This window comes from Pristiophorus japonicus, chromosome 13 (assembly GCF_044704955.1).
Source record: "Pristiophorus japonicus isolate sPriJap1 chromosome 13, sPriJap1.hap1, whole genome shotgun sequence".
NCBI lineage: Eukaryota > Metazoa > Chordata > Chondrichthyes > Pristiophoridae > Pristiophorus > Pristiophorus japonicus.
This window is the reverse complement of record NC_091989.1, coordinates 156811042-156838211: the sequence shown is the minus strand read 5'-3', so window position 1 is coordinate 156838211 and position 27170 is coordinate 156811042. Positions and strand designations below refer to the sequence as shown.

At 44.7% G+C, this 27170-nt stretch overlaps 1 protein-coding gene across 1 annotated transcript in view; it reads left to right on the top strand.

The window, feature by feature from the left end:
- Window positions 1-25749, top strand: part of LOC139278208 (polycystin-1-like protein 2) — a 136067-nt gene extending 110318 nt beyond the window's left edge. The window contains exons 28-32 of the mRNA XM_070896856.1: window positions 5140-5237; window positions 7660-7870; window positions 10545-10646; window positions 21271-21402; window positions 25621-25749. Coding sequence (XP_070752957.1) covers window positions 5140-5237; window positions 7660-7870; window positions 10545-10646; window positions 21271-21402; window positions 25621-25749 — 672 coding nt within the window. The remainder of the gene's footprint in view (window positions 1-5139; window positions 5238-7659; window positions 7871-10544; window positions 10647-21270; window positions 21403-25620) is intronic.
- The last annotated feature ends 1421 nt before the right edge of the window (window positions 25750-27170 follow it).

Below are 27170 nucleotides of genomic sequence, written 5' to 3'. Positions count from 1 at the left end.
TCCAAAACTCGGCTGCCCGAGTCCTAACTCGCGCCAAGTCCCGCTCACACATCACCCCTGTGCTCGCTGACCTACATTGGCTTCCAGTTAAGCAACGCCTCAACTTCAAAAATCTCATCCTTATTTTTAAATCCCTCCATGACCTCGCCCCTCCCTATCTCTGTAATCTCCTCCTGCTCCACAACCCCCCAAGATGTCTGGGCTCCTCTAATTCTGCCCTCTTGAGCATCCCTGATTATAACTGCTCAACCATTGGTAGCCGTGCCTTCTGGACCCCAAGCTTTAGAATTCCCTCCCTAAATCTCTTTGCCTCTGTACCTCTCTTTTCTCCTTCAAGATGCTCCTTAAAACCTACCTCTTTGAGCAAGCTTTTGGTTACCTGCGCTAATTTTCTCCTTATATGGCTTGGTGTCAATTTTTTTATCTCATAATACTCCTGTGAAGCGCCTTGGGACAGTTTACTACATTAAAGGTGCTATATAATACAAGTTGTTGTTGTTGTTGTCGTCATCTAATACCGCTATTATAATGGCAAAGGATTTTGATACAAACCCATGATGCGTTTATATAATATTATCACGTCGTGCAGTTTCCAGCTTATAGGGCCCGAAAATGATGCACTCACCGCCCATTGCTGCTGACTGCCGCTGACATTCCTCCTCGGGTTGCGCCCAGTGCCAGTTTCGATCTAGTCTGGAGGGGAGATCCGCCGGGAAATGCCCGCTGATGTCAGCGGACGGCCGAGTGGTGTAAGTGGACTCCCGTCCGTCGAGATGCCATATTGGTGCAGGCGGGAGTCGGCGACAGAATGGGGGTGGATTGCTGTGAGGAGGCTGGTCTGTCCCCGACAGGGACTTGCCTGTATGGGGTTCCCTGAAGGTGTTCTGATGGATTTTTTTCATGCTTTTTCTTTGCAGGTCTTCGACCTTCCATGGGCCCGACTCCATCCCCGGCGGCACTTGGGCGGCAAGCGCCTTTGTGCCGAGATTGGGAGCTCCCACCAGCCGCCACCCAGATTGACGGCATAAGTCCCTCATTTGCCGCCCACTGACCTTCGAGGGACCTTGTTGATGAAAACACCGCCCAAAGTACCGTCCTTTGGATGGTACTTGGGCAGGCAGAGGCCTTCATCAACTTCAGGCCCATAGTATCCCACCTTTTCTTTTTAATCAGTGATTGATTTTTAATGTGTGTTACCTGTTGCCGATAATGACAACCAGGGGAAACCATTTTCCACATGCTTGGTAGGGTGGGACGGCCTAGTCCACAGGCTTCGCTTCTGCAAATAATTCAGCCCTGTATTGGGTTAGCGGGAGTTGTATTTACTGTGCGCAGTGTGCTTCCACACAGATCTCCTACCAACATCAATCTGGAATGCTTTGTTTTGATAAAGTATTCCACAAATAGCACTCTGTCTGAGAATGGATGACATTTGTGCCCACTGTGGCCAGCTGGTTTGTCTTTTAGTGGCAGCAGCTCTTTGGATGGAATCATGGCCTCTCTGATTTGAAAATAGGGCTGCTGTTTTTTTTAAAAATGAAATGAATAGTTAATATGCCAAGGTCCTGCCAATCATTACAAAGTGGCAGTGCTGGTGGAGGTGACATGTTCCTTAGGTGGAAGCTGTATATCACTGCGGTCTCTGATCTTACTTACAAGGAGATGCATGGGTGCATGAATAAATAAATGTTACACTTGGATTGTGATTTCTATAAACTACATCTGAAGTAACCAGCTGGCAAGTGTTTAATCAATCATTTAATTCAATGCAACGGTCACATATTTTCCACAGACAGTAAAATGTGTAGCAATCTCTTGCGGCATTTGGTGGTAGATTGACTAGATTTATTGTGCTGAGGTAATTGGTAAATCATTTTTGCTTGAATCAGGGTATTAAAGCCAAGACTTACTCTTGGATCATGTGCAATTGGAATAGGGTGAGGTTTGAAAGACTGGGATTTTTTGTTCACAGATGCATTTATTTCGAGCTGACCGTATTCCATCTGACAAGTTAGTACAGCTGAAACCAGAGACAGACTGGAGAGCATTGTAACAGAGTGGGTAGCAGTGGACATTCTGGGGGAGATGTTCATTGGCTCCGTTGGGCAGAAACGGGGTGGGTTGCGCCCCAAAGATTGTGAGGAGAAACATACCGCCTCATTTCCGCTTCCAATTCGGCCAATGCCATCCTGAAAGAGGCCTACTGCTGGGTGGGTGGAGTGCAGGCCTGTTTCAAGGAGTCGGCCCTTTAAATATGCAAATATGGGTCCTATCATGCGCATGGAACCCTGATTGTCCTTTTGGGGGACCACTTGGTGGAGCATGCGTTGTGCATGTTCCACATAGTTTCACCCGGCCGCACAGACAAAGAAGATTAGTAACTTTAAAAATATTTTTGCGGGACATGGGGAATTGGCGTGCTTCTCAAAGCTCCACAAGAATAATGTGGGCTGCTGCCACCCTGGGCTCTCCCCTGTATGATTGCTCCCTCCGGACCTAGGTTGCTGCTATATGGGTCGCCTGTTTGGTGTCTGTAACCCACTGGGAGTATGGTAATGAGGCCCTGGCATTAAAATGGGGCAGCTGGCTGACTCACTTCACTGGTTGTCCACCCAATAATTAAGAAAGAAAGACATGCATTTATATAGCGCCTTTCATGACCACCGGACGTCTCAAAGCGCTTTACAGCCAATGAAGTACTTTTGGAGTGTAATAACTGTTATATTGTGGGAAATTAAAATCTACACCTCTGTTTTTTCAGTCTGAGTTACAAGCATGAAGTAGCAGTTTAGTTGTGGGCATGTTATGTTTAATTTAGTTTACAGAATTGACTCTGATTGGAGGCATAGTGATGCCAAAGCCACCTAGAGTGCCTTGAAAGGGAGTTTTGTCTGACGTCCCTGATCACTAGGTGCTGCCGAAGGCAAATCTAAATAGCAGTCACTAGTGACAACAAGGTCGAGTCTGTTGTTTTAGGTCTAGCCTCAGATTGAACTCCCAGCCCATTCTTACAGGCCAGGAATGTGTTTTTAGTATTGCTCACCTGCAGAGACCCCTCCTTCACAATGGGAAAGGTCATGCACACTAACTGCACATAGTGAATTATGGACACATATCTCACTTAACAGTCATGTCTGCGATGTTGGGACACGTGCTAATATTACGCAGACATAGTTATCTGTTCCAGCTAAATCCATCACACTTTTAGACAGACAAATATGCAGCAACACATATTACAGAATTGCTTCTAATGGAAGTAGTGATGATAAATGGGGTTTAACAGACAACATTGCAGCCCAATATGATGTGAATTGACTGCAGTGAAATAAAAATAATGCCCAGAGACCATTAGCTATTATTGGAACCACACCACACCACACCAAAAATGAAGAGTGAGCATTAGACCATATTGTTTGGCAATGAAATAAGGAACAGTATTCAAGATGTTAATTACATAGTTTAGCTAAACTTTAACTGTTAATCCTAAAACAACCACATGCTGCAGAAAATAGCAAGTTTCAGTAATATTAGCTCTTGAATATGATGGGGGCCAACGATTGAGGGGAGGGGCTACTGTATGAACACTTAATATATGTGCCTGAAATGGTTTCATCTGCTATTTTAGCTGCCGTTTTAACCTATTTATTTTAAACTAAAATAATGGAGGAAGACATTTTGAGTGAGCGTGGGTTAAACATTCATATGCTACGATCCCTTGGCTTAATTTCACAGTCCTTGTATTGATGGCCCACGGCCGTGAGTTAGGAGTTTTGGGGCTGGACCATACAGCACTCTGTTACTTTCACCGCGTGGAGTCCTCGACCTGCGTGAGAACACCAGCGGCAGGTCGGGGCCATAAAAGGAGCGGCGAGCAGCTTCGGGAGCAGTGTAGAGGCATACTACTTCACGGAGCAGCGCGAGCTGGTGCTCCGCGGAGGGCGACAGCAGCGAAGAGTGGCGTCATCAAGGTCCAGGTCGGTGATTGGAGCGTGTGCAGATACAGCAAGAGCGGCGAGATCGGGGCGAAGGAGCCGCAGCCGCGAGGGAGTGTAAAAGGACGTGATCGAGACCCAGGAGAGGCGCATGTTCGGGGCCAGGGACCGTGGGGCAGCACGGGCCAGCCCACAATGAGATATGTGTGCAGCAGAGCAGGTTTCCAGTCGTCTTGGATAACCCTTGCCACTGGACCAAGACCTAGCTCTATCAAGCCCCTGTGGTGGCTGGTGTGCAATGGCAACCCCACGTTAAAAAGATCCAAGCCCAGGCATCTTCCACCCTTCAGGATGTAGTTCGGGACCTGGAATATTGTGTCCTTCATTGAAACACCTGTGAACTCATCCTTTTTTGGCGTGGAAGCAAGACATCCTCGATACGAGGGACCACCTATGATGATGATGACTACCACTAGATGTCTCTAATCAACGTTGTAAACAACTGCATTTATGGTGTCTAATGGCAAACCCCAGTTCTTCATAATCTATATTGTTAATCAAGAAATGAGGGACAGCTAGTTCATAACTAAATAAAAGTTTCTATTCCTTTTTTTTAACCCATTCTCCCCTGAAATCATTTGCTCCTTGCTGGGCTGTGGTCCCAATCATCCTCTGCTACCTCACCAAAGTGACCACTAATCACGGTGAGTGCCAACAGGATACTTATTTATAGAGCTGACTTCAATGCAGCCCTCACCTGCTGTTGGCACCTGCACACTGCCAGTAGAGACCACTGGATAGTGATCAGAATCCTGGGCAATTTTCCCCTCACGACCCAGGGGCACTGAGGTTAATTGTAACATTCCTTATTAGCACCCCAACTGAGGTCAGCGATTTCAGCACAGACATGGAACCTACCTGGTCTAGTATTGTTTAGCTAAACACTTTATTAACCAGCTGAGCCACCAGAGGGTCTGCCACATTCTTGAGTAAAGACGTTATAGTGAGATTAATCCTGCAGTTATAAAACACAGATCAAGTATAACTACAGAAAGCAATTCAATTGAGATACATTTAGAAATATAGCATGTTTAAAAAGAAAAAATTATCAGGTGGAATTTAACCCAAGACTGTGATTGTGACAAGAAACATTCATTACTCATCTATCCAAATTCACTCAAACTATATGTGTTATGTCCCCTTTCAGGGAAAACTCCTAAAACAGAAAAGATTGAAGTACTTCTGGAACAAGTGGAACCTGATTGACATGGCCATTATCCTGTGCAGCTGGAGTGCTTTTGGACTGTATATAAAACGAGCAGTGCTTGGAACTAGAGTTTTAGAGGCCCACCTCCAAAATCATGATGGGTAGCTGGGATGTATATTAAATTCTTTTAAGCCACTTATTGTAGAAGATTAGAGACTTGTATTCCGATCAGTGGGTATAAGGTTTTACTGCCTGCATCTGTGCCAGCATTATTTTCTAGTGGGTGATATGACCCATTGTCTTAAGCTTTTTAATTTACTTTTGACAGAGATGAAGCATGTTACACCTCAGCTGTAACAGAAGTTAGAGTGAATATAAACACCTGGCCTCGAGCAAAAAGCCGAGATATATTTCTTTTCAAAAACATAAATCTCGTTCCTGACTGGAATGGAAAGTAGCAGCTGGAGTCATTCTCCTCTGGGGACAAGACCAGTAATTGTTTTAAAATAGTATTTTAAGCAATGTTTAACCTACGTCAAGGCTTTATTGCCACTCCACAACTTAAATGTGTACAGCAAGCGGCAGAAAGTAATAACCATCGACTCGTGCTGAATAAATAAAACATTCTTTGAACTCCACCTGGAGAATGGGCTGCAGATAATGGCTATTTACCCACTGGTACTAAAGGGACAGTACGTTCACCCATTCATCTTCAAATTTGGCTCCAAAATGCTCCAGTTTTAAATCTCTTATTTTTAAGTTTGTTACCAAATACCTAAGAAACTGCTGCTTTATATTTTGTTAAACTCGTAAAGAATCTTGCTGAGAGGCTCAGTACAGCTGACTTAATATACCAATACTTCTGATTAGGACATTCCATTTTCCATTAACGCCTATGTTATCAGCTCCTTGTCACTGCAACTTTTTTGCTTCCTTTACCTTAAGCTCTAATTCACATAAGCAATCTAAGAAACTCCTGTCATTATACCATTAATCAGCCAATGCCCCTAATTTATGTGCTTAGCATTTTTGCAAAGAGCTATCTAAATGCCAACCATCTAATAGATTTGTCTTTGTCTTTTAATTAATGCCCTGTATTTTGCATTATGCTACAATTAATATCAAGAGTTATGACAGTAATTTAATATGATGCATCAATTATAGAGCCCATGGGTAACATTAGAAAGTAAACTCTAGATAAATATAATTTGATTTACGTGCAGGATTTTTGTTCCTTGCTTCACAAAGACGCTACGCGAGGTATGAACGTGCTCTTTGCTAAATTTACAAGCACAATGATGTGAAATAATTATGTTACTTCTACGCAAGCCTCTACTGTATTATTATATTTACTGATATTTATTTAACCCAATACATTTTGAGAGAGTAAGAACCTCGCACCCATTTTAACAGTGGTTACATTTCAAATGTAATGCACTTTAGGCCATCTAAAGAATATGAAAGTTATTATGTAAATTCGCATTCTTTCTTTCGTTCTTTCCATCTATTATTTCTGGCATTTTCTTGGTTTTCCTGTGTCAAACATCAATTATAGCACAGAGGACATGCTGATCCAGGCCGACTTGAACAACCTACCACCAACCTGTCTCAAATATAGAAGGCCATTTTGGACCGTCGCTGAAGCCCTTCAGCGATCTCCCCTCAGCCTTAATGACCGATAGCAAAATGCTGGGAGGACTGTGATATACGGAGTGGATTCCTTATAGAGGACCCCACAGTACAACCTGAAGGATCAAACCTTCCTCGCAAACAGCGGACAACCATCAACCGCCTCAGAACCGGTCATGGTAGATGCTGCCACCTTCTCCATAGGTGGAAGATTAAAGCAGCCCCATCATGCGAATATGGAGCTCCTAATCAGACCCTGGAGCACATTATTGTGCAATGCCCTCAGAGGAAATTTGCTGGCAGCCTGCAAGATATCCACACTGTTAGCTTTGGTCTGGATATCGGACTTAGATATTGACATTTCATTTACTTTGTTACTACCAATACACGAGAAGAAAGTAGAGAGAAAAGAAAGAGAGGAAAAGAAAAAAAATGCATTTATATGGTGCCTTATTGCATCCTCATAACATCAGAAAATGCTTTACATCCGATGGGAATTTTGAAGTGTAATCACTATTGTTATGTGGGCAAGCGTGGTGGCCAATTTGTGGATATATCTCACAAATCTGTTTGTGGTTGGGTCGGTTGAGGGTGCAGTGTTGACCAGGATACTGGAAGAATTCCCTGCTCTTCTTTGAATAGTGTCATAGGATCTTTTACAATCAAAACACAGGAAACGACCTGTTCCCATATCTTGACCAGAGCCATTCTGAGCCGGCATGACAATGCTGACTCTCAGCCCATTTTGCAACAGCTACAATAATTATTCTAACTTGAACCTTTAAAGACCAGAGACTTCAGTATGCCACTATCTATTGATAAATGTAAGAGTAAAACAATTTTTCAAAACCATTGTAAATCTAAATTGATTATGTTTGTGGTTACTTCCAGGTTTGTAAATTTCTACGAGACTGCAATTATAGATTCAGGTCTGGGTTATGTGATTGCGTTCCTGGTGTCACTAGCTACTGTTAAATTCTGGAATCTGCTGCACTTCAATCCCAAGATGCATTTGATTACTTCTTCCCTGCAGAGAGCCTGGAGTAATCTTCTGGGACTTCTGGTCATCATGCTGGTGTTGCTGGTGTCCTACTCCTCTATCGTAAGCAACCTATATCTCCATAGTACTAATGGACACATCCAAATACGTTCTCTGGGAACAGAATATTTTTGGATCTCTGTGGCCATTGATTGGATTCAGATGTCCAAACAGTATAATCCATCTAATTTGCAGTAACAGTCGTTAGTTGGTATAATGCTTATGTTGCACCTTTATGGAATGGGCACATGTGACCCTTGGAATTTAAACTGATCCAAGCTGAAGAAATTTTTTAAAGTATGAACAGTTCGGTTTGGACCAGGAAGCAAACATGGCACGTATTCCCAATGTACTGTGTAGAATTACTAATAGTAGTAACATTTGAAAGTGCTCTATTGAATTACATTCAGATGATGCCACCTGGTTGAGGAGTCAGCCAAAAATTTGAATAGAATCATAGAATAGAATCATCGAATGGTTACAGCACAGAAGGAGGCCATTCGGCCCGTGCCGGCTCTCTGCAAAAGCACTTCAGCTAGTCCCACTCCTCTGCCCTGCAATTTTTTTTTTCTTCAGGCACTTATCCAATTCCCTTTTGAAAGCCACGATTGAGTCTGCCTCCACCACCCTTTCAGGCAGTGCATTCAGATCCTAACCACACACAGAGTAAAAAAGTATTTCCTCATGTCGCCTTTGGTTCTTCTGACAATCACCTTAAATCTGTGTCCTCTGGTTCTCGACCCTTCTGCCAATGGGAACAATTTCTCTCTATCTACTCTGTCCAGTCCCCTCATGATTTTGAACACCTCCATCAAACCTTCTTTACTCCCAGGTTCTCTTGTCTATCCACGTAACTGAAGTCACTCATCCCCGGAATCATTCTTGTAAATCTTTGCCACTCCCTCTCTAAGGTCTTCACATCCTTGTTTGAAAGATCAAATTATTTGGAGAAGGTTGGGGAAGGTAAGCGGGTGGGGGGGGATTCTGGACAATCCATTAATGACTTGGCCGACCATATTGTAAGACAGTCGGTTGACCTGGCTTTGTTGCTAAACAGGATTGGGTTTGCATACATGATTCCCTGCACAATCTCAGCCAAGCTGCAGAAAGCAGAGTCAAGTAAATAGGAAATGCTTTGCCATAGAGAGAAGGGCATAGTACGGATAAAATCACTGGTGCCAAGTTGAGAGAAGGCCGCCAGATATTGCTACAACACACCGGAGGATCAAAAGGGAGGTTTAATATTTCAAAATTTGGAAAAATATAAATTCCAGGATCCAACTACAAGTGGCATTTTACCGAGTTGGTTTAATTTTGGGCCATTGATACAGGCATCATTTTGATTGACCTGTACAGAACTACTCACTCAAACTCCGAGATTTAAAGTTGTTCCATGTTTCTGGACATCAGTGAGAATTGGCATTTAAACTGTAAAACCCTTGCAAGTTCAGAGTGCAATGGCTCCAATCAGTGTTTCTAAATCCTTTACATATTAAATAACAAAATTACAGTTATCCTGTTTTTTTCATTCTTCCACTGGCAGGTCTATGCCAGTCAGATATGGAGCATGTGTGATGAGAGTTTTTACTTGATGAAAGGAAAGGCTGTTTATTATAGAATGGCGGCTAACGATAAAGAGTGAGCCTTTGGTTTAATGGTAGTATTCCTGCCTTTGAGTCAGGGTTTGATCCTCACTGCAGACGGCCCCAGCAAGTGGAGACTGGAATATGGTCCCTAAATACCTGGATGATCTTTGACAGGGGACTTGCATCTGGCCAGAGTGACCACTGGCTCAGTGATACTATTCCTGCTTCTGGGTCAAAGGATTGGGTTCGGGACCATAGGAACAGGAAGAGGCCAATCAACCCCTCAAGCCTGCTCTGCCATTCAATGAGATCATGGCTGATCTGCAACCTAACTCCATATATCTGCCTTTGACCCATATCCCTTAATACCTTTGGTTAACAGAAAGCTTTCAATCTCAGATTTAAAATTAACAATTGATCGAGCATCAATTGCCATTTGAAGAAGAGAGTTCCAAACTTCTCCACCCATTGTGGGTAGAAGTATTTCCTAATTTCACTCTTGAAAGATCTGGCTCTCATTTTTAGACTATGCCCCCTAGTCCTAGAATCCCCAACCAGTGGAAATAATTTCTCTCTATCTACCCTATTGGTTCCCCTTAATATCTTCAAAATATCTCAAGACAGCTCCGGTAAGTAAATTGAAGTCCAGCGAGGGTACTTCTGACAGATTGGTGAAGGTGCACCCCCCCACGCCCCACCAGAAAGGGTTGATGGGGCTCTTTAGCCTTGGATATAGCTCACCTAGGAGAAGGCACTCTGAAGCTAAAAACTGTAAGGACAGCACCAGAAACCACCTCCAGGCTTGAGTTAGCACCTGACCTAGGGCAGAACACAATGGATAGACTAGTGATAAACTCTCACTAGATTAATATAAATAGAATGTATATTCACTGTCCTGGCATAAATAGATTTATAAAATCTAACTAGCAGGACCTTAGGTTTTAATCCTAACCATAGAAAAGTGAGAGTACTATAAATTTGGGGAACTCATATTATTCTATTCAGATTAGACTTTTTTATCATTGTTCCGTATATCAGAAAGTCACATGGTCATATACCTGAATTCACAATTCAGTTGCCCTACCCACTGTCGCATACAGCTCAAATGTGATGTGACTTGCATCATACTTAACTGCTTCTCTCTCCCACAGTGTAACCTGGTGCTGGGTTTGAGCATATCCTCCTACAGAACTTTCAGCAGTGCGGTTGTAACAATAATCCGTCTACAGCTTGGAGCCTTCAACTATGATGAGGTAGGACAGTTGCAACATCACTAACTTAGTTTGTGATTAGAATATTTATATAAAGATGGAAGTTACAAAAGTACCCTAGGCAATTTGCTAATCACTCTAATCAATAGTGCATGTCAGAAATGTGGCTCAATTACTGTTAGTAAATGTTTATGCAGGAATAATTTTGGTATAACAAAGTATACATTGGTGAAAAGTTTCATCTCTTCAGAAGTTAATGCAGTGCTTTAATCCTTCCACTGACATCCGTCAAACTTTTGCATTAAATTAATTTCTCATTTACTTTCATAATGGTCAATGTTATTATTGTGTCTGTCAGCATTCTAGTAATGACTCCACGAGGTAAGGTATTGTACTTGAACTGTTGTGACGGCTCCTGAATGAGGGTACAGCATGGTGAGCTCCCTTTTATACCTGGTTACGTGTAGTGTACAGGTGACCCCTAGGTCTCCACCAGTTGCACCCTCTGGTGGTACAGGCATAGTATATACAGTGTGAAGATACATTCAGTGGTCTTATGTAACTGTACATTGATATTTATATTATACATACACAACATCACTCTCCCCTAAGTCTTGTGCCACTAGCCTTTGCATTCTGTGCTCTGGCCCTAGACTTGAGTGCCCAAAGCCCTTGCACCTTGTCTGTGCTTTGGCTTGGCTCTCTCCCTGTAGCCCCCAAGTCCTTATTGTCACAACATTGGGAAATGGTCAGCAGTGGATGGTTGGAGGTTGCAGTGGGGGTTGAGGGGGTTCTGGGTGTGATCCATGTGTGTCCATGGTTACATATATCCATTTCCCCCCCCTTCCCCCATACATGGACCATGTGTGTGGCTCAACACCTGCATGTGCATACATATACAGAAAGAAAAAAAATAGGATTAGTTACATCACTATTTGGGTTTAGCAGTAGTGGAACAAGTACATTTTATAGGTAAGGTACAAACATGGTATCACAGTCTTGCCCCTGGGTTGTGTAGGTGCAGGTGGGTGAGGACGCTAGTTCCAGAGTGCCCAGACTGTGTCCAGGTTGTCTGATGGCGGCGCTGCGCCCCCTGCCAGCTGGGTGAGCTCGGATCGCTCACCTGGCTGAGTCTCAGGGCCTTTGCCGTTGCCTAGTGGTGGGCAGAGCCACAGGAGTGTGTCGCCTCCCTGTCCTCCTTTGAGGGCTGCAGTGTCTCCCTGCTGCCCTTCAACGGTAGTGAGAACTTGGTCATCTCTGGTCCTGTCGGGAGGGCTGGAGGGTACTAGCCTCTTGCTCCCGATCCTGGCCCTGGTGGCCAGAGAGGTAGAGCCGATCTGGGGCAGGGTGCCAGTAGTGGTGCCTTTGCCGTCTGCTGATCGCTGGCCCTGCAGCTCCCTGTGTGGGTGGCCACGCTCCCTGGGGCATCACGTTGGTCCCGGAGGCGCAGGCTACATGATCGGGTAGCCCGCTGGACCTGGGTGCTTCCGACGGGAGGTTGCCCTTGGTTTTGTCGGCGTACATGTAGAACCCGGCATCGCACATCATTCTTTCATTTACAGTCATAATACATTGGCTCCGATCCCAATCGCCCGACTCGACCTTGTTAGTTGCCTTTACATATTCGCATTTGTCAATTACATCTTTTCCATGTGTACTACCGGCATTGCTGTACAAAGTTACATTTAGATCCTTGCATTTGTCAATTACCTCTTTTACATGTGTATTACCGGCATCGCTGTACAAAGAGTGGAACTGTCCCTTTAATTGTGATGGGTTGTCGGCCTCCTTTAAGAGGACATTGCAATCTTTACCCCAATCCTGTTTGCTGCTCGGCATCACGTGTTGCTCCATCAACGCTGCCCCTCGTGTCTGGCCGCCGCCATCTTAACTTCAAGCGCTTCACCTCGTGGTGCGGGCGCCATCTTCTTTCTCTCCACGAGGTAGGTTGCGATGATCCTTTTCTCCCCAGGTTCTGCCACGGAAACTGGGAAGTTACCTTCTGCGCTGATCTTCTTCCTCCGGAGTCCCACCACTGAAGCCCGGAAGGTGGGGTTGGGTCGTTTGGGCTGGATCATCTCGCCATTGGGTTGAGCGGTCTGTGTCGTCTCCATGCAGTCGAGTTGGACGGTTGGATTTTCAGGTGTTGTGCTGGATCCAAATTTGGGGCCGAATTGGACGTCTATTGCCAGGCTTTGGAGGTTTTCCCGGCTCCAACAGATTTGGATTTGTTTCATCTATCTCTAGCAGCATTGGACCATCACCAGCAACGATCCACAAAGGTCACTTGTGCATCACGCCGTCGTGGGACACCTGGATATCCACCCTGCCAACGACTGGGATGGTGTCGTTTGTGTAGGTGAGCAGCTTCACCTGGATCGGGATCATTTTAGGTCGTTCGATCGGATTGTCCCAGAGTTTCTCAAAGGCCACCTGATTCATCAGTGATTGGCTGGAACACCGTTGATTTCAACTTCCATTTTCAATGGGGAACTCTCGGTGGAGCAGGTAAACACTCGGTACACCTCTTCCTGGGGCTGAACTGCCTCCTGGACTCTCTCTTCCTCTTCATCAGCGCTGGAGCCCGGATGATTGGCCAACTCTTCAGCGCATCAGTGAATAAAATTTCTCTTGCACATTCACTGGAAGTGGCCTTTCGCGTTACAGCCTTTGCAAGTGTAGTCCTTGTAGCGGCACTGGTGGGCCCTGTGATTCCCTGCACAGTGCCAGCATGGGGCTGGCCGGTTGGCCCCATGTGGCGGACTCAGGGTTGTGGGACTCGAGGTAGCAGTCTTGCCTCTAAAGGATGCCAGTCGGTTCACGGTACTTGCTGGGTTAGAGTCCTGGGGGTGAGTCATCATCCTCTTGGAATCACAGGTCGAAACCATGAACGCTTGGCTGACGCTAATTGCCTTCTGCAGAGTGTCCGCAGAGAGCAACCTGTGGAGGAGGCCCTCGTGGCTGATTCCAATAACGAAGATGTCCCTCAGTGCTTCAGTGAGGTGGTCGCCAAAATCACATGGTGCAGCCAATCGTCTGAGGTCTGCAGCATATTTTGCGATTTCTTGGCCTTCGGGCTGTCGGTGTGTGTAGAACCGGTGTCTGGCTGAGAATATGCTCTCTTTAGGTTTGAGCTGTTCCTGTATCATCGTTACGAGCTCCGCATACGTTTTGGTTGTTTTCTTCTCCGGGGCTAGCAAGTCCCTGACGAGGCCGTAGACAGTGGGCCCACAACTGCTGAGCAGGATAGCTCTGCGCTTATCAGCCAACGAGGTCGGTGTGTCTCCAGCCAGGTTGTTCGCAATGAAGAAGCGTTCGAGCCTTTCCACAAAGGCATCCCAATCTTCCTCATCGGCGAATTGTTGAAAGTTCCAAGGTTAGCCATTTTTCGCGTGGAAATTCATAATCTCGTCGCCAGTTATTGTGTCTGTAACACTCTAGTAATGACTCCACTTGGTAAGGTATTGTACTTGAACTGTTGTGACATTAGTCCATTTATTGCAGTGTGCAGGTGACCCCTAGGTCTCCTCCAGTTGCACCCTCTGGTGGCACAGGCATAGTGTATACAGTGTGAAGATACATTCAGTGGTCTTATGTAACTGTACATTGAGTATATTATACATACACAAGAGTTATATTTACAGGTTTCCTATAAATGTTTACCAGTTTTCTAAAATAATAAAAGTAGTGAAAGTAAGGGATGGAGAAAAGGATGGTGTTAGATTGGTGAATTAGTCATTATCCGTTATCAATAAATGTGGTGAGCATATCTTCCAACAGGGGACAATGGTCCAAATTTTCCCCAGCACTGGGCGCTGTTTTTTCGGTGCCCAGTGAGTTTTTTGGCACTGAAGGCCAGTTAAAAGATTCCCCAGTGTTGGGGCGCTGGCGTCTACTATCAGCGCCAGAATGCTTGGTGCCATACATTCTGGTGCTGGTGTACCTGTGAAGAAGGCTCCCGTGCCATTTCTGGGCTTAAGGCCAAGTTTCCACCCTATGAACATTTTTAACCCGGCGCACAGACCCTATAACCAACGTAGGAAAAAACCTGACCTTCAGGTGGAGAAACCCGCGTTGGCCCGCTCCGATCCCTGGCTGAATTGACTCCCTTGCTAAAACTTTAACTATTAGCACAATTTAAAATACTACATTACCAGTAACTAATCATAAAAATAAAAATGTTAAATGAAAATGAACAAGAATGCTGCTCCTGCAATGTTAAACTGCATTCAGGCCATTTTGGGTTTTTTTTGTGCGCATGCGACGTGCGTTTCTTAAAGAAAATGTTCTTTGTGCATGAGCATTGCGTTGCGCAATTACTTGCCCGTTTTTTTTCTGGAGCGCATGCGCTGTGCGGTTCCGGCGCACACTGGAAGTCCCACTCTGCAAGTTCAGCTCGGGTAGCGCCAGCACCAGAAGGTGCACATGGTGGAAGGAGACTTTGGTTTTTTATTTTCAGCGCTGAGGGGCCAAATAAAAACGGGCGCCCAGATAAGTGAGCGCCATTATTTTTTTTAGGGAACCTTGGGCTCAAAGTTACTCCAAGAAATCAACATTGATTGGTGCCAGAGCTTTTTTGAATTTGCTTTTGGGATAAAGGAAAGGTTCATTTATTGCCCATTTGTAGTTGTGATGAAAAGATGGTGGTGCCTTATTGAACCACTGCAGTCATTGTGGTGATGGTGTTCCCATGATAGTGTTAGGATTGTTTTTGCAACTGAGTGTCTTGCAGGCCACTTCAGAGGGTATTAAGAGCCAATCATATAGTGTGGGACTGGAGTTATATGTTGACCCAATTAAATACGGGTAGTAGATTTGCTTTCCTGAAGGGAATGCGAAGTGTTTCTTAGTGTACAGCATAGAACCAGTTCACACTGATTGATCCAAGGAGTTAACTATCTGTTTTATGTACATGTTCATTACAATACACACTGCCACAGTATCACTGCGCCATCTATGGTTTAAACTATGCAACTGCAAGACCGAGCCCTCAGGCCGCAGCAAAAATGAATAATATTGAAACACAGAAACATAGAAAGTAGGTGCAGGAGTAGGCTATTTAGCCCTTCGAGCCTGCACCACTATTCAATTTGTACATGGCTGATCATGCAACTTCAGTACCCCATTCCACTTTCTCTCCATTAAGTCAGGTAATTTTTAGTCCAAATACTAAAGTAAAAAATCATATGAAATCATCTGGTGCATTTTCTTATAATTTAAAGTCAGATTCCCTTAAGTCCTGGGCCATAAAGAAAATACAAACCTTGCAAAATTTTTTGGGGTGGAAATTGGTCGCGCCTCTGTTGTGTGTTAATCCAGGTTGAGTGGTGAATTTTACGCCAGCATGGATTGTGTCTCCCACCACAAAATTCATCAGCTGGGTCTTGAGTTTGGAGCGGAGGGCTAAAGGAGGCGTTGTACACCTCTTTTAGGGTGCTAGGCCAGCTGAGCAACTGAAAATCCCGAGCTAAACAGCTGGCTTCAGAACAACCTAAGAGAGGCCTCGGGGCAAAAAAAATCTGAAAAATAACCACCAAAAACATTCCCAATAAAGAACTCACGCCAACACAACATAAGTCACAAAAAAAAAACAATCACACTTACTTACCTCAGGTCGACCTTACTTGCCTCACTATGGCCACTACAGCTTGGAACACCAACTTCCACAGGCATTCCCACCAGGGCGCTCTACAGGGCGCGAAGGGTCGGACGCAATCCGAATACCGCGCCGGTGTCACGACCAGGGGCGTTGCACACCGGCTTGCCTCTTCCGCGCCCCCTTGAAACCGGCACCGAATGTCCCGACAGGGGGCTGATAGCCCGCCCGGAAGTGCGTATTGCTGCCCCTCCGGGGCGTTAACAGGCAGCAGAAGACCAAAAATTCAGCCCTTTATGTTTCACGCACATAATTATCCAAGCTCAAGCTGCTTTTCTGATAATATTGTAGGAAATAGTTATCCCAACTCTATAAACTTGCAAGTTTTTCTGGCTTGCTTTAAATCAGAAAGCTTATGCAACACATGACTATTTCCCTGATTGTTAAGTGAACCCTAGAAGGATCCCAGTGGATTGGAAGGTAGCAGATGTAACCCCGCTGTTCAAGAAAGGAGGGAGGGAAAAAACAAGGAATTATAGCCAATTAGCCTAACATCAGTAAAGGTTGAACTTCCCTTATCCAGAACTCCCTTATCTGGAACCACCCCTCATCCAGAAACATTCCCGGTCACCGGGTGGCACATGCGCAGAACTTCGACATGAACAAATTGAAGTCCTTCCTCACTGCCGACTCCTGCAATCGCTGGCCTGACCCCACAATCTACCCCCCCCCCCCCCACAAATGATCTCATTACTGCACTTCCAGCCCCAAGCCAGCCAGCCACAATATCCCCTTGATCAGTGCCTGTACCATCCAATTTAACGTGACCATCCCTCATCCGGAAAAATCCCTTATCCAGAATAGGCTAGGTCCCGAGGGTTCTGGATAAGGGAGGTTCAACCTGTAACTAGGGAAAATACTAGAATCTATTATTAAGGACGTGGTAACAGGCCACTTGGAAAATCACAATATCATTAGGCAGAGTCAACATTTATGAAAAGGAAATCATGTTTGACAAATCAATTAAAGTATTGTCAGGGTGTAACTAGCAGGGTAAATAAAGGGGAACCAGTGGATGTAGTATATTTGGATTTTCAGAAGGCATTGAATAAGGTGCCACATGAGAGGCTGTTACACAAGATTAGGTCTCATGGGATTGGGGGTAATATATTAGCGTGGATTGAAGGATTGGTTAACGGACAGAAAACAGAGTAGGAATAAACAGGTCATTTTTGGGATGGCAGACTGTAACTAGCGGAGTGCCGCAAATATCAGTGTTTTGGCCTTAGCTATTTAAGATCTATATCAATAACTTAAATGAGGGGACCTAGTGTAAGATATCCAAGTTTGCTGACAATACAAAGCTAGGTGAGAAAGTAAGCTTTGAGGAGGATGCAAAGAGGCAGCAAAGGGAAATAGAGCGGTTAAGTGATTAGGCAAGAAGGTGGCAGATGGAGTATAATGTAGGGAAGTGTGAAATTATCCACTTTGGTAGGATAAATGGAAAAGCAGAATATTTTCCAAAAGTTGAGAGACTAGTAAATATTGGTATTCAAAGAGCTTTGGGGGTCCTTGTACAAGAATCACAGAAAGTTAACATGAAGCTACAGTGAACAATTAGGAAAACAAATGGTATGCTAGCCTTTATTGCAAAGGGGTTGAAGTGTAAGAGTAAGGAAGTCTGGCTGCAATTGTATAGAGTTTTGGTGAGACCACACCTGGAATACTGTGTACAGTATTGGTCTCCTTACCTCAGGAGTCTTAGAGTGGGTGCAACAAAGATTGATTCCTGGGATGAGAAAGCTGTCCTTAGAGGAGACAATGAATAGAATGGGCCTATGTTCTCTGGAGTTTAGAAAAATGAGAGGTGATCTCATTAAAATGTATAAAATTATTAAAGTCTTGACAGGGTTGAAGCTGAGAGGCTGTTTCCCCTGGCTGAAGAGTCTAGAACTCATCATCATCATCATAGGCGGTCCCTCGGAATGGAGGAAGACTTGCTTCCACTCCTGAAGTGAGTTCTTTGGTGGCTGAACAGTCCAATACGAGAGCCACAGACTCTGTCACAGGTGGGACAGATAATCGTTGAGGGAAGGGGTAGGTGGGACTGGTTTGCCGCACACTCTTTCCGCTGTCTGCGTTTGATTTCTGCATGCTCTCGGCGATGAGACTAGAGGTGCTCAGCGCCCTCTCGGATGCACTTCCTCCACTTAGGGCGGTCTTGGGCCAGGGACTCCCAGTGTCAGTGGGGATGTTGCACTTTATCAGGGAGGCTTCGAGGGTGCCCTTGTAGCGTTTCCACTGCCCACCTTTGGCTCGTTTGCCGTGAAGGAGCTCCGAGTAGAGCACTTGCCGTGGGAGTCTCGGGTCTGGCATGTGGACTATGTGGCCTGCCCAGCGGAGCTGATCGAGTGTGGTCAGTGCTTCAATGCTGGGGATGTTAGCCTGAATGAGGACGCTGATGAGGACGCATCTGTCCTCCCAGGGGATTTGTTGGTGATATTTCTCCAGAAATTTGAGATGTCTGCTGTACATGGTCCATGTCTCTGAGCCATACAGGAGGGCAGGTATTACTACAGTCCTGAAGACCATGAGCTTGGTGGCAGTTTTGAGGGCCTGGTCTTCAAACACTCTTTTCCTCTGGCAGCCGAAGGCTCCCAAGATATGGGAAGTGGTCCACAGTGTCCAGGGCCATGCCATGGATCTTGATGACTGGGGGGCAGTGCTGTGCAGCGAGGACTGGCTGGTGGAGGACCTTTGTCTTACGGATGTTTAGCGTAAGGCCCATGCTTTCGTACGCCTCAGTAAATACGTCGACTATGTCCTGGAGTGTAGCCTCTGTATGTGCACAGACGCAGGCGCCGTCCACGTACTGTAGCTAGACGACAGAGGTTGGGGTGGTCTTGGATCTGGCCTGGAGATCGCGCAGGTTGAACAGGTTCCCACTGGTTCTGTAATTTAGTTCCACTCCAACGGGGAGCTTGTTGACTGTGAGATGGAGCATGGCGTCGAGAAAGATTGAGAAGAGGGTTGGGGCGATGACGCAGCCCTGTTTGACCCTGGTCCGGACGTGGATTGGGTCTGTGATGGATCCGTTGGTAAGGATCACGGCCTGCATGTCGTTGTGGAGCAGGCGAAGGAACTAGAACTAGGGGTCATAGTCTCAGGATAAGGGGTCAGCCATTTAGGACTGAGGAGGACAAATTTCTTCACTCAGAAGGTTGTGAATCTTGGAATCTTCTAACCCAGAGGGATGTGGATGCTCAATCAATGAATATATTCAAGACTAAGATCGATAGATTTTTGGGCACTAAGGGAATCAAGGAATATGGGGATAGGGCGGGATAGTGGAGTTGATGTAAAAGTTCAGCCATGATCTTATTGAATGGTGGTGCAGGCTTGAGGGGCCATATGGCCTACTCCTGCTCCTATTTCTTATGTTCTTATGATCGTGATTGTTTTGGATTTTTTTTCCACATGTAACAGCTCCCATCTGGAATATGATGATTTTCCATCATATTCTCCTTTTAATTGTACAGCACTTTGAGACACTTTCTGCACATAAGAGGAACACTTTAATAATGCAAGTTAAATGCTTTTTGCTCTTGAAATGTGAAAAACTGTTACGTGAATCAAAATACTGCAAGATCTGATGGGAGCCATGAGACCTACCGTTCGGTTGATCAATGGCCATCCAGAACCTGGGCCCGGTACCAGTGGCATGGCTGGAGTTGACTAACGTGAGTCTGTTGTTTCTCAGGGTAGTAGCATATGTCTGGTGTAGCCCCTCGGAGGCACACTCAAAGAGGACGTGGGAGGCAGTCACACAAGAAGTGCAGCTCACTGCAGGTCCATCCCAGGACTTGACTGTGATGAGACGAGGACCGCCTCCATGTCAAGAGCAGCAGCTGGCCACCTCTCATGACCCTGGCCCTCAGGTGGCAAGAACTCTGCCATCTTAAGCAATCCAGCACATTTGCGTGTGTATGACAGTGAAGGGCAAATATCACTTCTCATCCACACACGAGGGGAACGAAAAATAGGTGGAACAGTGATGGAAATGGATCCTGTTGAAAATTACTAGCCTCCAAATTGGTTGCACTGCCATTGTATCCCTAACTGGCACTGCTACAAACAAGGATTCTCAGGGCCATAGGTTATGAAACAATGTTAATTCACTTCCCTTTTCTCCAGCCCACATTCACTCTGGATAGCCATAGTAATGTTTTACATAAAATTACATAGAACATACAGGACAGAAACCAGCTATTCGGCCCAAGCAGTCCTCGCCGCCGTTTATTCTCCACTCATACCTCCTCCCATCCTTCCTCATATAACTCTATCAGCATAACCCTCTATTCCCTTCTCCCTCATATGTCCATCCCACTTCCCCCTAAGTGCATCTATACTATCTTGTGCATTCTTGTGGTACAATTGAAATGACAATAGCACTGAAGGTACAATGCTGTGCTCAATATTGCCAGTAACTCTGAGTGACATAAATGAGACTTGGTTCCCAGGACTAACAGCAGGGTTTTGAGGAATGCTGATGTGCTGCAGCTTTAAACAAACACTTTTGGAGGGAGGGGAGGGGTGGCATTATGGTGCTGCAAACACCACAAGTGACCTTTCATTTGTTTTTAAAGTCAGTACTAAGTCCAGTGCACAAGTCACAGAGTTTAAGTCCTGCAAACCTGGGTCAGTGACTTATGCGTGTTGCAGATTTTCCAGTCTGGTGTAAACATCATCTCCTGGAGCTTCCTAGTGGTTTCTCCCACTCTGCAAATGTAACTTCGTAACCAGGGTTTTCACCAAACGTTTGCCAAAGTGCAAGAGAAGCACAAAGGAAAGTCAGCCACCCCCCCCCCCCCCCCAAATGTGAGATTATTTTCTCATATATTTGTAGAAATAATTTTAATAATGATACTTGATCATAATAACTACCAGTAAATATCACAGTAAAGAAAATAACTGGGCACAGAGTTTAGTCTTTGAGGACTTAATGCCAGATTTGAAGTTTATTTTTAAACTATGCATTACACCAATTATTTTTCTCTTTATCTTGTTCAGGTGCTGAAAGCTAATCCGATCATGGGTGCATTGATTATCAGCACCTGTGTTATCTCCGTGACGTTTATCCTCATAAACGCTTTTGTTTCTGCCCTACTTATATCCTTCAGTGAGGAGCGGCATCACCCAATGGTTTGTACCAAAAAGTCCTTGGACTCTTTATATTGCTTTTTCTGACAGATGTTGTCGATTTACGGTCTGAAATGATCAAATACTAAACCACACACATTTGTACGCATACGCACGCGTGCACACACACACACGCCCATGTGCTTGTGTACGCACACACTTGTAGATTTACACAGAGGATTTTTTGCACAAACTTGACACAAATTGCATGATTTGCATACCTGCACTAAACTGAACCTTTTTCTTTTGGGTGTCTCATTACAGACACGAAGATTACTGCGTGCAGTTTTGGTTTCCATATTTACGAAAGGATATACTTGCTTTGGAGGCAGTTGAGAGAAGGTTCACTAGGTTGATTCCAGGGATGAGGGGTTGACTTATGAGGAAAGGTTGAGTAGGTTGGGCCTCTACTCATTGGAGTTCAGAAGAATGAGAGGCGATCTTATTGAAACGTATAAGATTATGAGGGGGCTTGACAAGGTGGATGCAGAGAGGATGTTTCCACTGATGGGGGAGACTAGAACTAGAGGGCATGATCTTAGAATAAGGGGCTGTCCATTTAAAACAGAGATGAGGAGAAATTTCTTCTCTCAGAGGGTTGTAAATCTGTGGAATTCGCTGCCTCAGAGAGCTGTGGAAGCTGGGACATTGAATAAATTTAAGACAGATATAGACAGTTTCTTAAACGATAAGGGGATAAGGGGTTATGGGGAGCAGGCAGGGAGGTGGAGCTGAGTCCATCATCAGATCAGCCATGATCTTATTGAAGGGCGGGGCAGGCTCGAGAGGCTGTATGGCCTACTCCTGTTCCTATTTCTTATGTTCTTATGATACATATTAATCCCTTGATGCCGTTCATATTTTTTTCAAAGGACTTTGCCCCCAATGCTGGATTTTCCCATAAAAATTAGTACATAAGTCATCTTTTTCTCCAGCCTGCACAGCCATGTCATAAGGTTGTACTGTTATTGTGCAGAGTTTTGATTTTTACTGCATGTGAAATAAGATTTCACTGTATTTTGCTCCACACGCTAGTTATTTTTGCTGAATAGTGAGATCTTGATAATCGGGGGGGCCAGTTCTTTGTGACCGCCTGCCGCCACTACACAGCACTGCCCCCCCGATTATCAAGATCCATGATGAGGCCTTGGACAATGTGGACCATTTTCCATAGCTCGGGAGTCTACTGTCAACAAGGGCAGAGGTTGATGACTAAGTCCAACACCGCCTTCAGTGTGTCAGTACAGTCTTCGGTCGCCTAAGGAAGAGGGTGTTTAAAGACCAGGACCTCAAACCCGGCACGAAGCTCATGGTCTATAGAGCAGTGGTGATACCCGCCCTTCTATATGCTTCAGAGACATGGACTATGTACAGCAGACACCTCAAAGCATTGGAGAAGTACCACCAATGCTGTCTCCGCAAGATCTTGCAAATCCATTGGCAGGATAGGCGCACCAATGTTAGTGTTCTCGCTCAGACCAACATCCCCAGCATCAAAGCATTGACCACACTTGATCAGCTCTGATGGATGGGCCACATCGTCCGCATGCCCGATATGAGACTCCCAAAACAAGCGCTCTACTCAAAGCTCCGATACGACAAGCGAGCCCAGATGGGCAGAGGAAACGCTTCAAGGACACCCTCAAAGCCTCCCTGAAAAACTGACACCTGGGAATTCCTGGCCCAAGACCTCTCAAAATGGAGGAGATGCATCCGGGAAGGCGCAGAACGCCTCGAGTCTCTTTGCCGGGAGCACGCAGAAGGCAAGCGCAAACGGCGGAAGGAGCACACGACAACCCAAGTACCCCACCCACCCGTCCCTCCAACCACCGTCTGCCCCACCTGTGACAGAGACTGTAGGTCCCGCATTGGTCTCATCAGTCACCTGAGAACTCATTAGTGTGGAAGCAAGTCATCCTTGACTCCGAGGGACTGCCTAAGAAGAAGAAGAGTTATATTTGCAATTTTTTGGGTTGTTTCTGAAAATACCTCCCTTCGTTTCAGTAATTGCTGTCCATTAAATATTGCCAAGCAAAATAGTGAGAATGAGAATTCCTTTGAGGGTTCCAACAGCACTGTATGATTTAATGAGGGTTCCAACAGCACTGTATGATTTGAGGGTTCCAACAGCACTGTATGATTTAGTGAGGAAAACAAGTTACTGAGGGGAAGTAAATGCAGATATGACAACACCGGAGATGCCTTGTCCAGATCCAACAATACCCCAGGATCCACGGTTATACACCTGCCGCATATACGTGGACATGTCTCTTCACAAGAAGGGCTGTTACAAAACTGTGTCATGTATGTCATGCTGGCCTTGAGACTACTTCTAGAACAAGGACAGCTCTTCTCATTACATAAGAACATAAATAGGAGCAGGAGTAGGCCATTTGGCCCCTCGAACCTGCTCTGCCATTCACTAAGATCATGGCTGATCTGATCATGGACTCAGCCCCACTTCCCTGCCCGTTCCCCATAACCCTTTATTCCCTTATCGCTCAAAAATCTGTCCATCTCCACCTTAAATATATTCAATGACCCAGCCTCCACAGTTCTCTGGGGCAGAGAATTCCATAGATTTACAACCCACTGAGAGAAGAAATTCCTCCTCATCTCAGTTTTAAATGGGCGGCCCCTTATTCTGAGACTATGACCCTAGTTTTAGTTTCCCCTTTGAGTGGAAATATCCTCTCTGCATCCATCTTGTTGAGCCCCCTCATTATCTTATATGTTTCGATAAGATCACCTCTCATCTTTCTGAACTGCAATGAGTATAGGCCCAACCTATCTTCATAAATCAACCCCCTCATCTGCAGAATCTACCTATTGCACCTTCTTTGAACAGGTTGATTCCAGAGATGAGGGGGCTGACTTATGAAAATAGGTTGAGTAGGTTGGAGTTCAGAAGAATGAGAGGTGATCTTATCGAAACATATAAGATTTACAGTGAAGGCCACCATAGCATTAAGGTTTATGCTACACGATCCTTCCAAGCCATTGCCGATGAGGCAAGATCACCCAGTGTGCAGTGCACGCATGCAACAAACTATGTTTGCAAGGAGCAGTACCTGCACCACTTTTCCTGTGGAAAGGAGGCATCAGCTGGGCAGGACACAGCTATCACTGGGTGGCAGGGTTCTCGAGTGTAGGCGCCTAGAAATCTTGGGGGGTTGTCCCAATCTCCTGCCATACCTTCTGATATCCACATGGGAATCAGATCACCTTGTATCAATTCCATGGACCACATAAACAGAAAGGGTTACCACTCAATTAAGGTTTAGATGGTATCTGACCACAGAAGCATCGTTACGCACATCATTACCAATATAGCTTCATTCTGTGGCACTCAATGGCACCTTCATTATTTGAAAGAAGAAATACTGGGTGGATGGCTCTTAGGAAAGCAGGACTACCCTCTGCAGCCTTCAATGCTTCAGCATCCAAGGCACAGTTTTGCCCATATTTCTGTTCTGGTCTGCCCATTACACAGCTTTCCTGTCACCACCATAATCATCCCTTTACTGATGAGCTGCTGCCTTACTAGATCTCGTGGAAATGTATAAAATTCTTAGGGGGCTCGACAGGGTCCAGAACTAGGGGTTATTTAAGTCTGAGATGAGGAGGAATTTCTTTACTCAGAGGGCTGTGAATCTTTTCAATTCTCTACCGCAGAGGGTAATGGATGCTCAGTCGTTGAGTATATTCATAGAAACATAGAAATTAGGTGCAGGAGCAGGCCATTCGGCCCTTTCCTGCTTTCTCTCCATACCCCTTGACCTCTTTGGCTGTAAGATATATCAAGATGGAGATCGATAGATTTTTGGACACTAAGGGATTCACGGGATAGGGGGATAGGACAAAAAGTGGAATTGAGGTGGAAGAGTAGCCATGATCTTATTGAATGGCAGAGCAGGCTCAAGTGGATATATGGTCTACTCCTATGGAGATTGCTAATTAACTGTGAATCTTTCTGTGAGTGATGCTCGCAGCAGGTGAGTTATGAATTCTATTAATATATTTATGTGCGGTTATTTGAAACTATTGGAAAAGATAAAGATAAAGATAAAGGGTAATTATAATTAGACAAAGGTAGAGGGCAGCAATTATATTCATTAATTCCATAACTATAACTGAGAAATCTATAGGTAGGATTGGCAGTGTCATAAGAATGGAATTATTGAACCATTCCATTATCTGGTTAATTTGTTCCTTTTTCAGCCTGTGGAGGACGAGGAAATAGTTGAGCTGTTGCTGATTAAGCTGCGCGGCATCATTGGAATTCAAAGGAAGAAGGAGGAAGAGCCGCGGTCAAATGCTGAAGTAGCGGAAACATTCCTTGAAAAATAAATGAGTGAGCATCCGTCGGAATCCGGAATAGAGAAAACTGGTGATTGTTTGTAAGATACTGCAGAGGGAACATACAATGAAATCAGAAAGTTAAGGGCGGGCGCAGAATATTTAATAGTAACAATAATGGAATGGGTTTTTTAGATTAATTTCTTCATTAGTATTTTTTTTGGTGTTCACGTTAAGTTGATAAATTGCTATAAAACCTTTGCTTTGACATTCAAGAGCACAGAAATAGGAGTAGGCCATTCAGCTTTTGAGCCTATTCTGCCATTCTATTAGACCATGGTTAATTGGTACCTCAACTCCATTTACTCGCTCTTGCTCCATATCCCTTGATGCCATTACTGAACAAATATCTATTGATGTCAAACGTAATCATTTCAGTTGAATTAGCATCCAGAGCCTTTTTTGGAGTGGGGCGCGGTGGTTGAGTGATTGAGAAAGAGGGGAGAGAGTTCCAGATTTCCATCACCTTTCATGTGAAAAGTGCTTTCTGATTTCATTCCTAAGTGGTCTAGTTCTAATTTAAAGAATATGTCTCTTTGTTCTGGATTTCTCCAGCAGAGGAAATAGTTTCTCTCTATTGAATCGTTTTAAAGACCTCTATTAGATTTATTCTTAATCTTCTGTACTCAATGGAATACAAGCCACGTTTATGGAACCTGTCCTCATAATTTAACCATGGTATAATTCTGGTGAATCTGTCAACTTGTGTAAAACTGCATGTTACATAGCAAAGACCTTTAACAAGCCTTCAAAGTCATTGTCAAGCAGTTTCCACCCCTCCCCCCACCCCTATTCTCCTTATACCCAATTCAGACTATAAGTGAAATTGAGAATAATAATAGAAGGAAAGCCAGCTTAGGTGAATTTAACTTTTTTTATATTTAGCACCCACAGTAAAATTATTACACAGAAACATAGGAACAGGAGTAGGCCATTTAGCCCCTCGAGCCAGTTCCACCATTCAATGGGATCATGGCTGGTCTGTGACCTAACTCCATATACAGTGTACCTGCTTTTGCCCCATATCCCTTAACACCTTTGGTTAACAAAAATCTATCAATCTCAGATTTTAAAATCAACAATTGACCTAGAATCAACTTTCATTTGCTGAAGAGAGTAACAAACTTCTCCCATCACCCTTTGTGTATAAAAGTGTTTCCTAACTCCACTCCTGAAAGGTCTGGCCCTAATGTTTAGACTATGTTCCCTAGTCCTAGACTCCCCAACCAGCAGAAATAGTTTTTCTCTATCTACCCTATCTGCTCCCTTTAATATCTTGAAAGCTTTGATCAAATAACCCCTTAACCATCCAAATTCCAAAGAATACAACCCTAATTTGTGTACTCTCTCCTCGTAATTTAACATTTGGAGTCCAGGTAGGATTCTGGTAAATCTTCCCAGCACTCCCTTCA